Here is a 17,059-nt window from a genome sequence, read left to right as displayed (position 1 = left end):
GGGGAAAAGATACTTTCAGGACATTATAATAATAATAATGTTGGTATTCGTTAAGCGCTTACTATGTACAGAGCACCGTTCTAAGCGCTGGGGGCGATACAGGGTAATCAGGTTGTCCCACGTGAGACACACAGTCTTAATCCCCATTTTACAGATGAGGGAACTGAGGCACAGAGAAATGAAGTGACTTGCCCACAGCCACACAGCTGACAACGGGCAGAGCCGGGGTTCGAACCCATGACTGTGACATGACAGTAGGCTCAGGCGACACCATCCAAGTCTGATCTCAGATACATGCCTGTCACATTCTTTTAATGAGCATTTTCACCTCTGCCTGTTGAGTCTTTGGATTGATACAATTCAGAAATCTGACAATAAGCATCAAGATTCCTGCCCATTCAGACAGTGAAAATTTAAAAATAAATACGGTATTAAGCTCCTGTTCAGCCCTGAACTAAGAGCTCCCAACTTCTTTGCCTGTTCTCGGCTCGGCGAGGGAGGATTCAGACCCGATGTTCCTTAGACTGGGTTTCTCATAGGCTGACCTGACTCTCCTCCATCCGATTCCCCATCGGTCCATTTCTTTCTAGCTACTGTGTCGCCTGACACCTGTGCAGGCTTCCATCCCCACCCCTCATATTGACATTCGCCATTTGAGAATACTTTCAGAGGATGCTTAGTAGGGAAGGAAAAAGAGAGAGAGAGATTGGTTTCATACATTTGGCCACCCTGGAAGCAGGAACAATTCACTGCCTCTGCTATTTCATAAGATATCTCTATGTTATGATGTCATGTTTAGAGGTATTACGCTACAGTGAATGAACACGCAGCACGTTTAATGGCGTCACGTGGAAGTCCGTTCAAAACCCTGAACCTAGAGCGTTTCTCGGAAACTTGATCCCCGTCCTTAAAGTGACACCGTGTTCCCCTTCAGAAGCCTCGTTCACACAATCAGTGCTTCAGATTTCGGCCGGGTGCTTATAATTCCACACTGCCAAGTGTCACCTTTTCTGACACTCTGCCTTTATGGAATTGTGTCATTGGATTACCGTCTGGAGCCAGTGGAGAGAGACAATCACAGGGAGACAGAGAGCAAAAGAATATGAACGAATGAGAATTTATTAGAGTGAAAAGGTAGATAGGTTTGAGTGAGAAAAATCAAAACTTTACAGGATTTTTTAATTTTCTCTCCAACGTATACAAACATATACCCCCCCAAAAATCACATTTCTGCAAGAACACGAGCCAAAATTTACAAGTAGTAGTAAAGGAGAGCCCCAGGTAAATATCTAGCTTATTCTGAACTACATCATCGTGTCTGGGTCCTGAGACTGATTCGGTTTCTTCAGAAGAAGAGGTTGTTTTGAGTTTTCAGAAACAGCCTTTTATTAGTACTCTTTACAGTCCAAGACCTTTCCTATACCTCTCGCCTATCAGACCTGTTTAGCGGAAGGAACAGACAATAGTCATAACAAATGTCTTTAGAATTGAAGTTGCAGGAATGAAGATTGAGGGTCTGGCCGGGAAATGGCCCTTCCGGATTCTCCTATGGGCTCAAAATGTGATCTCTAAACTACCTGTGGTTTTCAGGCATGAAAAGTACATACTAAATACTTATTAAGCCCCTGATAGACTTGCCTGCATGTATTAGTAAAGATTGTACTTAGATACAAATTAATTAGCTTTCAGCTGTGATTTTGGTAAAGGGTTTCGGTTAACAATAATTCCCGGGCAATATGGTGGTGTCAGAATTTCCAATGAAGTCCTTCAGATATCTTTAAACAATTTTCCTATATCCCTCCATGCTTCTTCCCAAGTTGCCCATGTATTTATTGATCTGCTAGCAAACATGCCCAGTATAAAGTTTACGTAGAGGAATTTAGGATTCTGAAAGTCATTTCCACCTCATTCAATCTGTTCACTGCAAAAACCCTGGAAAAAGGCACTCAAGACGTCATTATTCTTCTTTGCTGGAAATAGGAAAAAAAATTTTCAGGATTGTTACGGGAGTGAAAATAATGAAATGGTGTTTCTTTGATTTTGCCAAATATGCCTCTCTGCATGTCAGGAAGTAATGCATTCCAAAGATTACACTTTTGATAAAAATATGATATAAACTAGAAAGGAATTTTCTTTAAATATATAACAGTGGGAAATTGCAGTTACTGCCTCTCTCTCCTTATCTCTCATCATCAGTTGAACTGCAAAGGATTAAGCCTATGCGAAAGATGGCACTTTGGTTTGACAGTATAAAGAAAGCTAAGGTGTAATTAAAGATGTAGTTAATATCACATGTAAATTCAAAATCTTCTTGTAAATATTATTTTCTCGCTTCAAATGCAAGCTAATGATATATTTATAATAACTGAATCACACACGCTAAAGTAATCGGCAAAACAATAATAATTTTGATTATACCGTTTCTTCCTAAGACCCCAAATATCCAGAGATTTCCTGGGTAATAGCTTTTTGCAAATGAAAAGAGAAGGAATTTAACACACACACAAAGAGACATTCAGAGTGTGAAATTCTCTCTTAAAAACGGGGACAAATTACAGAGCTAGCACAAAGCAGTTTAATCATTTTCTGATCAATAATTGACAAGAAGCAATCGAAGGATATTGTATTCAAATATCTTGACTTGTAAAACAATGTAATTATTCCTTGCAAGTAGACTATTGCAAGCTGTGATCCAGGATACCTTTTGTAGAATAAATAGGCAGATTAAAAAATAGGCATTATGCTATAGTGAATGAGCACAGTGCACACGGAAGTCCATTCAAAACCCTAAACCTAGAGCATTACTCCAAGAGATTCAGTAGTATTTATTGAGCGCCTACTATGTGCAGAGCACTGGCTCAGTGGAAAGAGCACGGGCTTTGGAGTCAGAGGTCATGGGTTCGAATCCCGGCTCGGTCACTTGTCAGCCGTGTGACTTTGGGCAAGTCACTTAACCTCTCGGTGCCTCAGTTACCTCATCTGTAAAATGAGGATGCAGACTGTGAGCCCCACGTGGGACAACCTGATTCCCCTGTGTCTACCCCAGCGCTTAGAGTGCTCGGCACATAGTAAGCACTTAACAAATACCAACATTATTATTATTATTATTACTAAGCGCTTGGAACGGACAATCCGATGAAACGTGATCCCAGTCCCTACTAAAGAGGCAGCATGGCCTAGTGGGTAGAGCATGGGCCTGAGAGTCGAAAGGGCCTGGGTTCTAATCCCAGATCCACCACTTGTCTGCTGTGTGACTTTAGGCAAGTCCCTTCCCTTCTCTGTGCCAGTGACCTCATCTTGTAAAATGGGGATTTAGACTGTGAGCCCCATGTGGAGCAGATTAACTTGTCTCTACCCAACACTTAGGACAGTACCTGGCACATAATAAGCACTTAACAGATACCATAAAAAAGAGAAGCAGCGTGGCTCAGTGGAAAGAGCCCGGGCTTGGGAGTCAGCAGTCCTGGGTTCGAATCCAGGCGCTGCCACTTGGCAGCTGTGTGACTGTGGACAAGTCACTTCACTTCTCTGTGCCTCAGTTCCCTCATCTGGAAAATGGGAATGAAGACTGTGAGCCTCCCGTGGGACAACCTGTTGACCCTGTATCTACCCCAGCGCTTAGAACAGTGCTCTGCAAATAGTAAGCGCTTAACAAATACCAACATTATTATTATTAGATATTGCGTTCCCCTTCGAGAGCCTTGTTCACACGGGTGCCGCTTCCGATTTGGGCTGGGGGCTTTTAATTGCATCTGTGCCTCGCTGTCACCCCTTCTGATATTGTGCCCTGAGGCGAGTGGCAGAGTCAGGATTAGAACCCAGGTCTTTCCGACTCTCGGGCCCGTGCTCTATCCATTAGACCAAGCCGCTTCTTCGGGGACGTGCTGAGAAAGGCAGGAAATTAACCTTAATAGATTTCCCCGGAGTTTCGGCCGGATACAGACCCAGAGAGCGGAGAGAATGACACACCGAGGTATTTTCTGGGTTCAGACAAAGCTGCCCGGTTTCCGATTTTAATTCCATCCTGGGTTTCTCTCTAGGGAAAGAGAATGAATGGGAATAGGTGAGGGTGAATCCTTGTTAGGTTCTTGGCCAGGAAGAGCCCTAGGAGGTTCCGGAGGAATATTAATGGACTTTAAGCTCACTAGTCCTTATCTTTTTTAATCTCAGGAGGACGCTGGTCCTTTCCAACATCGCCTCCCACTTAAAGACCTGTTTCTTAGATACCCCGTGGTAGGGTATTACTCTTTAAATACCCAAGGGCTGACATCAGAGATGAAAGAGTTGGTCTTCTTCAGAGATCCACACCTCAAGTAGCAGTCCCAGAGGAGCCAGTTCCGGGAGCCCCGTAGAAATAGAGCGGGATGGAATAAATCATCTTCTATTATTCTGCATTTGGGGAATAAAGGAAAGATCGAGGGCATTTGGTCTTTCCTCTTCAGAAACCAATTTTCTTTTTGTCCCATCTCAGTCTTTCCCAAAGTAGTACTGCCTGTTTGGGGGGGGGCGGGTGGAAATATTTTACTTCTTTCAAGAGGTTTTAAATATTTTTTACAGAACACCCTCATCAACCACAGGAGTTAGATTCCTGCAAGTCCCTGTGGTTGACAAAAATGGGGTTGATAAGAACAAAAGCTCATGGGGCAAATGGGATTAGAGCCTCTGAGGCTTTGCTTCCCCTGGATAAAGGTCCAAAAGATTTGAGACGGCCAAGAAAAAGCGTTCTAAGCCTGCTTCAAACATGGTGAATTTGAACGATAAAGGAATGGACCGTTTGTAAAAAATCCTTTTTAATCACCTTTAATTCTATTTGCTTGTTATAATACAAATAAAACAGACTCTAGAAAAATGACTATATCTTCACTATTAAAGTTACTACTCAATAAGGGAATTTTCCTTGTCCTTTTTAGACAAAGTTCCCTCACTTTAGAGAAGTAGCGTGGGCTAACGGAAGGAGCACGGGCCTGGGAGTCGGAAGACGTGCGTTCTAATCCCAGCTCTGCCGCATGTCTTCTGGGTGACCTTGGGCGAGTCACTTCACTTCTCTGTGCCTCATCTGGCTCAGTGGAAAGAGCCCGGGCTTAAGAGTTGGAGGTCATGGGTTCGAATTCCGGCTCTGCCCCTTGTCAGCTGTGTGACTGTGGGCAAGTCACTTAACTTCTCTGTGCCTCAATTACCTCATCTGTAAAATGGGGATTAAGCCTGGGAGCCATACGAGGGACAGCTTGATTACCCTGTATCTCCCCCGGCGCTTAGAACAGTGCTCTGCACATAATAAGCACTTAACAAATACCAACATTATCATTGTTATTATTATTATCGTTAACTGTAAAATGGGGATTAGGACCGTGAGCCCCATGTGGGACAGGGACTGTGTCCAATCTGATTACATTGTATCTACCCCAATGTTTCGAACAGTGCTTGGCACATAGTAAGCACTTAACAAAAACCACAATTATTAATTTTTATCATTATTATTATTAATAGTATTATTTTCCTTCCAGGCCACAATTAAGGCCAAAAATAAACGTGTCGGTGGGATCAGTGACTGGTTCTAAATGGAGGGCGAGGTCCCATATGAGACTGAGCATAAGGCAGATAGAATTCACCTGTAATAATGTTGGTATCTGTTAAGTGCTTACTATGTGCAGAGCGCTGTTCTAAGCGCTGGGGGAGATACAGGGTCATCAGGTTGTCTCACATGAGGCTCACAGTCTTCATCCCCATTTTACAGATGAGGTAACTGAGGCACAGAGAAGTGAAGTGACTTGCCCACAGTCACACAGCTGACGTGTGGCAGAGCAGGGATTCGAACCCATGACCTCTGACTCCCAAGCCCGGGCTCTTTCCACAGAACCACGCCTAGGCCTCGATTTCAGAAACAGTATTTGTGTATTAAATGTCTGTGTTTTCCATGTATTTTTCTTCAGTTTAAGTACTCCAGCCAGTTATTATTAGGTGACTAGTCATCTCCCAACTAGAATCTGGTCTCTAGTTGATATCTAGATCTAAAAGAAGCAGCATGGCTTAGTAGAAAGAGCCCGGGCTTGGGAGTCAGAGGTTGTGGGTTCTAATTCCGACGCCACCACCTGTCAGTTGTGTGACTTTGGGCAAGTCACTCAACTTCTCTGTGGGCCTCAGTTACCTCATCTGTAAAATGGACAATTAACACTGTGAGACCTACATGGGACAACCTAATAACCTTGTCTCCTTCCAGCACTTAGAACGGTGCTTGGCACATAGTAAGCACTTAAAAAATACCATTATTATTATTATTATTATTATTATTATATAATTTCATTTGAGAAGGAGCAAAGAATGCATTTTTTTTATTCACCAGTGAACATGTTTTTGTGACTCAGCCCTCAAATTCCCATGAGGGAGTCATCTCCACTGTAAAGCTTGGGAGAGAAATTTGTATATATTTTTATTACCCTATTAATTTTGTTAATGAGATGTACATCCCCTTGATTCTATTTATTGCTGTTGTTTTAATGAGATGTACATCCCCTTGATTCTATTTATTGCTGTTGTTTTTGTCTGTCCGTCTACCCCGATTAGACTGTGCGCCCGCCAGTGGGCAGGGACTGTCTCTATCTGTTGCCGATTTGTACATTCCAAGCGCTTACTACAGTGCTCTGCACGTAGTAAGCGCTCAATAAATACGAATGATGAATGAATGAATGAATGAGAGAAATAATGTAAAAAATAAATGTTATAGAAAACCCAGTTTGGGTTGTGTTTATAGACTCCTAGGTTCCAAACTATCTTGAAGCTATCCTGTAAGTGAAATAGTAATCTCTGGGGTTGCATAAGGAAAAATTACCTCTTTATTTTCTGCTGACAGTGAGGTTTGTCTTCTCTCTGATATCTTGTAAATGAATGGAATCCATGGCTGATCTTGAAATATTTTTGATTCATTTAAGGAATGTACAGTGAGCAAAAGTAGAAAATCTGCTCAGCTTTTAGAAGTCAGAGGAACCCTAAATTCACATGATTTTTATCCTTTGGAGCATCCCGGAGGATTTGTAGGGGAAATATTTCCCATTTGCAAATCAGAACAATCAGGAGTCCTGTTAAAACTGGCAAATCCCATCCATTTGAGTTCCTCCGACCACTGTATTTCTGCTTACGTGATTATGTGTGTGATTTGAGTTTAAAACTCCACATGCAAAGTAACAGCAGGAATCTTTTTGGTGAATAGTTTCTGTCAGTCAAAAAAGGACCATCATCTGACATGGTGTATCACACACAGTTTTTGGAAATTTGGAAAAACCAGGGAATGGACTCAAAAGGACACTAACCTTCGTAGGAGGAAATGTCACCTCGTAAACGTGAGATGCCGGTGAATGAGTAGAAAATAGTAGCCTGTCATTTCCCGGCAATATTAAATGCTGTGTTTTACTCCCACAAGAATTTTCATGAACTGTCTCTAAACTCACATAGTAGCGAACCTGTTTCAACTGAGATTCAAATATACTAAAGTGAATCATTTCCGTTTCATTTTTTTAAATGAATCATTTGAAGCAAGGACAAAAAATATGACAGAGGGCTGCATAATTTCATTTCACTTAATCCTTCACTTCTGTCATTTAACGCCATATGTAGAAGGAGATAGAACCTGAATGATATTTGTGTATTCTGATTTAAGAAAGGCCGGCTGAAATATGGAAAATTTAAGCACGGAGGCAGAACAGGGTGTTTGTCATACACCGCAATTATACTATAGATCTCTTGAGAGGTACAGAGTAAAGCTGAATGCTTTCAGCTACCCAGGGTGAAATGGTATCTCAGTATGACAGATGTTGAGCTCTAGAAGAGCAGTGAGTTTAGATGATTTAGGTTTTGAAAGCTCAACCTTTTAAACTATACGTTTTTGTAAATGTGCCTTCCAATGCTATATGGCAGTCTATTACAAAACTATCTCTGATCTATCACTAGTGTTCAGGCTTCACGCTCAACTGAATCTTTTATCAATTCTTTCCTTTGTATTGCTCAGTGAATTTTTGTAAAAAGAATAAATTCCTTTAAGCGCCTATGAATGGTATTTCCCCTTCTCAAGCATAACTAACTTTCAGATTCTTAATTTCTCCATATATACGGTTATGTGAATAACCTTTGTCATTCTTTTTTCTTGTACAGTGATAACGCACGCTATGTTAATGCATTTATAGCAGGGATGGGGTAGACCTTCAATTCGTATTCATCTTCATACTTACGTATTTGAATAAAACTTGCTGTAAAGAAAACTTGATCCTTAAAATCATTAAGAACAATATGACCTTGTGGAAAGCAGAAGTCAGAGAAATCAGACTAGGACTCAGGGAACCCGGGCTCTAATCCTGGCTCTTCCAGTAGCCTGTCGAATGACCTTGGACAATCACTTACCTTGTCTGTGCCTCAATTTCCTCAACTGCAATATGAGGAATCAGTATTTGTTCTCCCTCCTACTTAAACTCTGAGAGCCCCATGAGAGACAGGGATTGTGTCCAATTATTAACATTCATTTACCCCAGCACTTAGAAAAGTGCCTGAGGCATAGTAAGCACTTAACAAACACCAAAATGTTAAAAATAATAAAATCTGCATGTAGAAAATGGTCCCTCAGAAATGGTCTCAGAGATTCTTCATTGGTGCAATGACATTCACTCAGATTCGTTCATTCAATAGTATTTAGTGAGCGCTGACTATGTGCAGAGCACTGTACTAAGCGCTTGGAATGTGCAGATGAGTCTCTCGGAGACCTTGTCATGTAAAAGAAAAACTGTGATGCATCCAAGTCGAATATCCCAGATGTGAAAAGCTTTTTCAAAGAGCTCCACTGATTTTATATTTGAGAAAAATTTCCCTTTTGAAATCACATTTAAAAGATGAATGAATAAAAGTAGATTAAATGAATTAGTGAAAGTAGATTTAAAGCATTTGTATTTGTGTAGCACAGAGAGAAATTAAAACATGTAGGAATTAAATGGCCTTGCCACTATCATCTCACCAAATCGATGGAAATGGAGATTAAAATTCATTTTTGCCCTCGTACAGATTAAAGGAATCTAATCGAGATGAGTTGCAAAAAAAAGATAAATTCGATTTCTAAAAGGGTTGCTGGGCAGATTTACAACTTTGATTAAATGCAAATAATCCCACTCTGATCATTTAAACATTTTTTAATGGTAGCTAGTGTAAACACATATGGAGTTTCATAAATGTTACGGTCAACCTGTCTATACAGAATCTTTATTCAGGGCTACTGATCATCTACTGAGAACCCCCCATTAGAAATATAGCCCAACAGCCGTCTGTTGGCTTTTATCCGATAATGCATAGCAGTGGGTTCTTTAGATGATTTACAGGGTCTCCTGGATTACATTTCTCTGAATACTCAAAATTTGTTATTGGATGGGGTCTGCATTCAGGTACCACATGTAATATGTCTTGCTGTCATTGGGTCTGAAGTTGAAGCTACTGAAGTTGAAATTTTAATAGGATGATGAGTAGGGCTTGATTAGGCCAATAATAATAATAATGTTGTTATTTGTTAAGCGCTTACTATGTGCAGAGCGCTGTTCTAAGCGCTGGGGTAGATACAGGGTAATCAGGTTGTCCCACGCGAGGCTCACAGTCTTCATCCCCATTTTACAGAGACTGAGGCACAGTGAAGTGACTTGCCCAGTCACCCAGCTGACAAGTGGGAGAGCGGGGATTCGAACCCATGACCTCTGACCCCCCAGCCCGGGCTCTTTCCACTGAGCCACGCTGCTTGCCCCTTTCTCTGTGATGTACTTATAATGATTCTCCTTGGCAGCTGTGTTGAATACGTTACCTGTAGCACCCGGCTCTCCCGTCCTTTCTTTCTCTTGGTATCATCCTCTTTCTGAAGGGCTTGCTCCAAGAAAATCACCCTATTCCTGATGCTAACGACCAGGCCATCTTCTGTCATTTACCTCGGCCGCCCAACAGTCCGCTGATATTCTTTACTTTGCCGCTTCTCCTAACTATAACTTATTTTAATGTATGTCTCATTAAAATAGTGAGACATTATTATTGTGATAATAATAATCACAATATTATGATGTTGATAATCGTAATCATTATGAGAATCATAATGAGAATCTAAACTCCTGGAGGGGAAGGGACCAGTGTGGCTCAGTGGAAAGAGCCCGGGCTTGGGAGTCAGAGGTCGTGGGTTCGAATCCCGGCTCTACCACTTGTCAGCTATGTGACTGTGGGCGAGTCACCTAACTTCTCTGTGCCTCAGTGACCTCATCTGTAAAGTGAGGATGAAGACTGTGAGCCTCACATGGGACAACCTGGTTACCCTGTATCTCCCCCAGTGCTTAGAACAGTGCTCTGCACATAGTAAGTCCTTAACAAATACCAACATTAATAAAATGGGGATTAACTATGAGCCTCACATGGGACAACCTGGTTGCCCTGTATCTCCCCCAGCGCTTAGAACGGTGCTCGGCACATAGTAAGTGCTTAACAAATACCAACATTATATAATAATATATAAGTGGTATTATTATTATATAATGTTGGTATTTGTTAAGCACACTTACTATGTGCCGAGCACCGTTCTAAGCGCTGGGGGAGACACAGGGGAATCAGGATGTCCCATGTGGGGCTCACAGTCTTAATCCCTATTTTACAGATGAGGTCACTGAGGCACAGAGAAGTTAAGTGACTTGCCCACAGTCACCCAGCTGACAAGTGGCAGAGCTGGGATTCGAACTCATGACCTCTGACTCTAAAGCCCATGCTCTTTCCACTGAGCCACGCTGCCTCTACCAACTCTCTTGTACTTTTCCAAGTGCTCCGTATAGTGCTTGTTAAATGCCGTTGATTGATCGCTAGACTCCAGACGATAAGCTTGTTAGGGGAAGGGAACGTGTCTGCTAATTCTGTTATATTATACTCTCCCAAGCACTTAGTAGAGTGCTCGTCACGTAGTAAACGCTCAATAAATACCATTTCCTAAGTGATTGATAAGCGGCATCAATGGAGGTTTGCCCATTTTAGCTCACACTCAAGCAAATGATCGAGTATTCTTGGATTATTTATTCTCCTCGGGTGTCCTATCCACAGAGGGTACGATGAAAGAGTATAGTCATTGGTGGAGGTTTCACTCCACTGCAGAGACGCAACGTGGCTGAGCGGCAAGAGCCCGGGCTTGGGAGTCAGAGGTCATGGGTTCTAGGCCCGGCTCCGCTGCTTGTCAGCTGGGTGACTTTGGGCAAGTCACTTCACTTCTCGCCCCAGTTCCCTCATCTGTCAAATGGGGATGAAGACTGTGAGCCCCACGTGGGGCAACCTGATCGCCTTGTATCTCCCTCAGCGCTTAGAACAGTGCTTGGCACATAGTAAGCGCTTAGCAAATGCCATCGTTATTATTCTTATTATTCACTGCAGTTCCACCCAACAGCTGTTTCCACAGATAATGGAAGGCTCATTTTCTGGGTTGCTGCAATTTTGAATATTCTCTATTCCCCTAGGCTTATTCCCTCTCTTGCTCTAAGAGCCCCGTTAAAAGAATGTGCTTATGTGTTCTGAAGACTTTGCCAGCCATTTGAGACTCAGAAGAGACCTTTAGGGAGAGGGTACAAGGCAAAGATTTCACTTTTTCGACGTGGAAACAGTTTTATTCACGAAGATGCTATAATTGGCCAACTGAGAGCGAAGCCTCCGTCAGTCATTTAACTGATGAAGCTTATTGAGCACCCGCTAGTGAGTAGCAGTCTAACTTGGAGCTGCAGAGATGAAGCACACTAAAGGCACAGACCTTTCTCTTAAGGAGTTTTAAATAGGAATGAGGGGCAGAGCCGATAGGCCTGAAAATAAACACTCAGCCGATTGTCATAGGTGTAAAAGGAATCAGACCAAAATAGACTGAGTATATTCCGTCTTTCTGCCCTCTTTCTCTTCATTCATTCATTCAATAGTATTTATCGAGTGCTTACTATGTGCAGAGCACTGTACTCTCTATCTGTTGCCGACTTGTTCATTCCAAGCGCTTAGTACAGTGCTCTGCACATAGGAAGCGCTCGATAAATACTATTGAATGAATGAATACTAAGTGCTTGGAATGTACAATTCGGCACCAGGTAGAATTCAGATTTCAAGGTGAGCTTCACTCGTGTTTATGAGAGTTCTCTGCATTGTGCACTGTTAGGGCATTAAGGACTTCCGACCCAGCGGTAAACATGAAATGTTCTTGGAGATGATACTTGGGTGTGTTTTTAACGTACTTGTTCTGCCGTCCTTGATTATATAGCCAACGTTTCAGTTCACCATTCAGCAGCTTCTTCTGCCATCTGTTTCATCTAACACCATGTCCCACTGTATCCTTACAGGCTCGTGGTGTCAGAAGAAACTTCCTTAACACTGCTATCACGTTCTATCCAGAAACATGTAGTGAAAATACATGTTATGGTGGAATGGAGCAAATTAAATGTATGTCCAACTTCTCAGCCTTACTCACTCCTTGCCTCACTCCTTTCTCTAGGATCTCTCCGTCAGTGGTGTCATCTTTGAAAGTGAAGGCCAGCTGGACATAGCTGATTTCTTATAATAATAATAATTGTGGTATTTGATAGCACTTTACTGGGTCTCAAACACTGTAAGCACCAGGTAGTTACAAGATAATCAAGTCCCACAGGACTAAGTAGGAGCAGCACAGGTATTAAATCCCCATTCTGCAGATGAGGGCACTGAGGCACAGAGAAGTGAAATAACTTGCCCAAGGTCACACAGCAGACACATAGTAGAGCCAGGATTGGAATCCAGCTCCTCTGATTCCCCGGATCCATGCTCTTTCCACTAGGCCATGCTGCTTCTGTATTGTATTTATAGTTCATGGGCTTTGGGGGGGTCAGTTTGGGGGAGAATCATAATTTTCATGAGAATCAGCATGGTTAGTGGAAAGAACAGATTTAGGAGTCAGGAAATCTGGGTTTTATTCCGAGTTCTCCAAACTGCCTGCTGTGTGACCTTGAGCAAGTCCCTTGTCTGTGCCTCAGTTTCCTTATCTATAAAATAGGAATTGAATGATTGTTCTCCCCTCTTCCTGAACTGTGAGTCGTATATGAGACGTGAACGTGGACTGATATGACTGTATTGCACTTTTCATAGTGCTTGGCAGAACGTAAGCATTTAATAAATACCACAAACACTATGATTATTGTTACTGTTATTATGAATTTATGACTGATAGCCCAACCCTCAAAAATGAACATTTTTGGCTTCTTTCTCTGAGCTGGGAGACCTAAAGTCACATGCCTTCTATTCATTTGAGCTGTAAATAGGATATATGTAGTACAACCTTAACCTCCCACACAAAGATGCTGTAAAGATTAATCAGTTAATCTTTATTGTTTATAACATGCCAGAAGTATAATAATGTTGGTATTTGTTAAGTGCTTACTATGTGCAGAGCACTGTTCTAAGCACTGGGGTAGATACAGAGTCATCAGGTTGTCCCACATGAGGCTCACGGTCTTAATCCCCATTTTACAGATGAGGTAACTGAGGCCCAGAGAAGTGAAGTGAATTGTCCACATTCACACAGCTGACAAGTGGCAGAGTCAGAATTTGAACCCATGACCTCTGACTCCAAGCCTGTGCTCTTTCCACTGAGCCAAGTATAATAATTATAGTAATGTTGGTATTTGTTACTATGTACCAAGCACTGTCCTAAGCACCGGGGTAGCTGCAAGGTCATCAGGTTGTCCCACGTGGGGCTCACGGTCTTAATCCCCATCTTACAGATGAGGGAACTGAGGCCCAGAGAAGTTAAGTGGCTCGCCCAAAGTCACACAGCTGACGAGTGGCGGAGCGGAGATTAGAACCCACGACCTCTGACTCCCAAACCCGGGCTCTAGGATGCCACAAGTAATTCGGGATGTGATATTTTCTCATGGAGATTCTTGTTACATGAATGCAATCGAAGTACCGATTATTAACTGTCATCACTTTCGGAAGGTTTTCTCTTTTTCAGAACACTACCGCCGAGCGTGCTTTTTTGAAATTTCCCATCCTTTCCTTTTGTGCTCTCTGTAAATTGCGTTTGCCCCAAGGAAACACATTTAAATAAAAACACAAAAGATTAATTTTTTTGATAAATGAGAAGGAAGAAAACATGAATATGCAAGCTCAGCTGGTTAGAGAGGCATCTAATTCTAGTCATAGTCTATACAATTTCAGTCATCCCTCTTATACCAAAATAATCATTTCTTAATTTTTCAACTTGATCTGTTTTCAGCATTTCATCTCAGGTTTCACACCACGACAGGTAAACGGGAAGATTAGCCTCAGCAGGCCTTTGCTGCCATCTTCTGTTCCTTCATGTGGTTTCCCTTCTTGTTCTCTCGGTTCTAAATGGTGAAGGAGCAGGCACCTAACGAACTCTCCCTTTCCAGCTAAAGCAAAGTGAAGCAAATGCAGACACTAAAGAGAAACTCCCTTTGCGCTTACGGATCTTTGAAAAATTTCCCAACCGGCCTCAGATGGTGAAAATTTCAAAACTGCCTTCAGATTTCACCGTTCCAAAAATCAGGTATTAACATCTTTTACTCCTTTCTAAGTGTTACATAGTTGCTTATCGTGACCTCTTTACCACTCGATTTTGCCTTTTCTCCAAAACCCCAAAGCTTGCGATTGAAATACGGCATGTATTTTTTTCAATGATTGAATATTTATTTTTAAAACGGGCCGTTTTGCTTCTCTCTCCCCTCTTTTAAAGGTATTCTAGTATTTATCTACTGACCTGGAGTGATCGTCACAAAACCGTTTAATCAGCTAACTAGTTTGCAGTTTAAATCTAACATCTCCTTGGGCCAGTTTGCACTCTTTGAGCTAGGCAGAGATTTTTTACCACCAAAATACCAGAAGCGGTATTTTTTTGGTTGTATTTTTGCAGTGGAATGCTATCTCCTATTTAATGTACAGCCTATCTTTGGTTCTCTTTGTGGTTTAAGCTTTTCCTGTGAAATTTGTTTTTCAAAATGGCACACCCACAAAAAGTTGCAGGTTACAACACAAAAGCTGTCCAGTTCTCTGGTTGCCATGGCATATTTTTCTTTCCAGAATTTGAAAAGGCCCACTGTGGATTTAGCTCTTCTTTATGATGTTCTTGCTTCCAAAATTGCCCAATTGATGGCCACTAAGGTTTCTGATTTGCAGGCATTAGCTTCAAGTGCCGAGCATCGGGTTGAGCTGTCACTTTATGAAAAAAAAAATTGAAAATATTTTATTCCCTTTACTTAGCAGGCAAATAGAAATTAGCATGTCTAGTAGTCACTGAAAAACTGAAAATCAAAATGTCAAAATGCCGGTGTAGTTGTCTGCACGTTCACTGGCGTATTTATGAGACCTGAGAAATTCATATGTCTCCCAACCAACTCACAGAGGCGCAGAGATAGGTTAAGAAAAGGGCAGAGAAGCGAGGGAAAAGTGGAGAGAGGGATGGGAAGAGAAGAAGAGAGAGAGAGAGAGAAAGTTAGGAAGCATGCACACAGTGGAGATTACTGAAGATTGGGAGGATAATCGAAAGGGAAAGAGAACGATAAGTATATTATTTTACCAATGTAAATAAAGTCATTTCTAATACTTAGCATATTTCCTAGATCTGCCGTTAGGTAACCTAGTGAGACGAACATGGAACTGAGTCAGGAAATCCAGGTTTTGAGTCCAGCTTCTCCATTGGCCTACTGTGTGACCTAGGGCAAATTCATTCATTCACTCAATCGTATTGATTGAACACTTATTCTGTGCAGAGCACTGTAATAATAATAATGATGATGATATTTGTTAAGCCCTTTGTGCCCAGCACTGTTCTAAGCCCTGGGTTAGACACGAGGTAATCAGGTTGTCCCATATGGGGCTCATATTCTTAATCCCGATTTTTCAGATGAGGTAGTCACAGAGAATTTAAATTCATTCATTCAGTAGTAGTTATTGAGCGCTTACTATGTGCAGGGCACTGTACTAAGCGCTTGGAATGGACAATTCGGCAACAGATAGAGACAATCCCTGCCTTACAGTCTAATCAGGGAAGACGGGCAAAATCAAGACAACTTAATCACAATAAATAGAATCGGGGAATGGACACCTCATTAACAAAATAAATAGGGTAATAAAATAAATAAGGTAATAAATAAAGTGATTTGCCCAGAATCACAAGGTTGACAAGAAGCAGAGCCAGGATTAGAATCCACGACCTCTGACTCCCAAGCCCTTGCTCTTTCCACTAAATCACACTCCTTCTCTATAAAGTGCTCAACCTCTCTGAGCCTCAGTTCAAGCTATAAAATGTGCATTTAAAATAGATTTTGAGTCCCATGTGGAACTGGGACTGTATCCCATCTCAAACACTTGAAAGCGCTTTGTAAATGTCATAATTATTTTTTCTTGGAGGGTAGGAACCTGCCTGATTTAGGTGCGTGTTAAAGAAGACTAGATTTACATCGGTTATTAAGGGAGATGATGTTTGGACTTTCGCTAACCTTCTAAAATTAGATGAAGTTTGTCATTAGAACTGTGTAAACATTTCTTAGGTGGCAACTTGTGAACCATATTATAAATTCATAAATAGTTATAAGCAACAGAATAAACTTACATAAAAATGAGACTTTATCAAAGAGAGTAGAGGCTTCTGTTTTGGATTGCTTGTGAGCTAGCCACCTCTTAATAAAATTGTATTTTAATAATCATATCTATAAACTAAAAGCTTTTTGGTTGGCAGATTTTTCGTTTCACGTTAACTGTTGTTTTCTACCTAGGTATCTACCTTGGAATCATGCAAATATAGAAGTAAGCATTTATCACCTTACTTTCGTTAGCAAATCTTGATACGTCTGTTTTTTTGAAAAGGGAAAGTTTCATGAAGCAATTCATTGATCGTCAACAACAGGATACGAGCTGTCTGTTACGAAGACTTCCGTCAGCCTCTTCTTCCTCATGTGATCACTCTAAACGATCTGCAATAGAAGACAATAAATACATTGATCAAAAGGTAAGAAACATCGCCTTCAGTAACAAAAATTGATTTTTCAGCCTATATTTT

At 41.5% G+C, this 17,059-nt stretch overlaps 1 protein-coding gene across 6 annotated transcripts in view; it reads left to right on the top strand.

Annotated features, from left to right (window-relative positions):
* Positions 1–17,059, top strand: part of NALCN (sodium leak channel, non-selective) — a 209,976-nt gene that overhangs the window by 125,186 nt on the left and 67,731 nt on the right. For all 6 annotated transcript variants that reach the window (XM_029073990.1, XM_029073988.1, XM_029073989.1 and 3 more), the window contains 2 exons: positions 14,415–14,551; positions 16,867–17,008. In XM_029073990.1, the coding sequence (XP_028929823.1) occupies positions 14,415–14,551; positions 16,867–17,008 (279 nt within the window). The remainder of the gene's footprint in view (positions 1–14,414; positions 14,552–16,866; positions 17,009–17,059) is intronic.

Source organism: Ornithorhynchus anatinus, chromosome 10, assembly GCF_004115215.2.
Source record: "Ornithorhynchus anatinus isolate Pmale09 chromosome 10, mOrnAna1.pri.v4, whole genome shotgun sequence".
Classification (NCBI taxonomy): Eukaryota; Metazoa; Chordata; class Mammalia; order Monotremata; family Ornithorhynchidae; genus Ornithorhynchus; species Ornithorhynchus anatinus.
The sequence above is the reverse complement of the archived record's forward strand: the minus strand, read 5'-3'. Positions and strand labels throughout refer to the sequence as shown.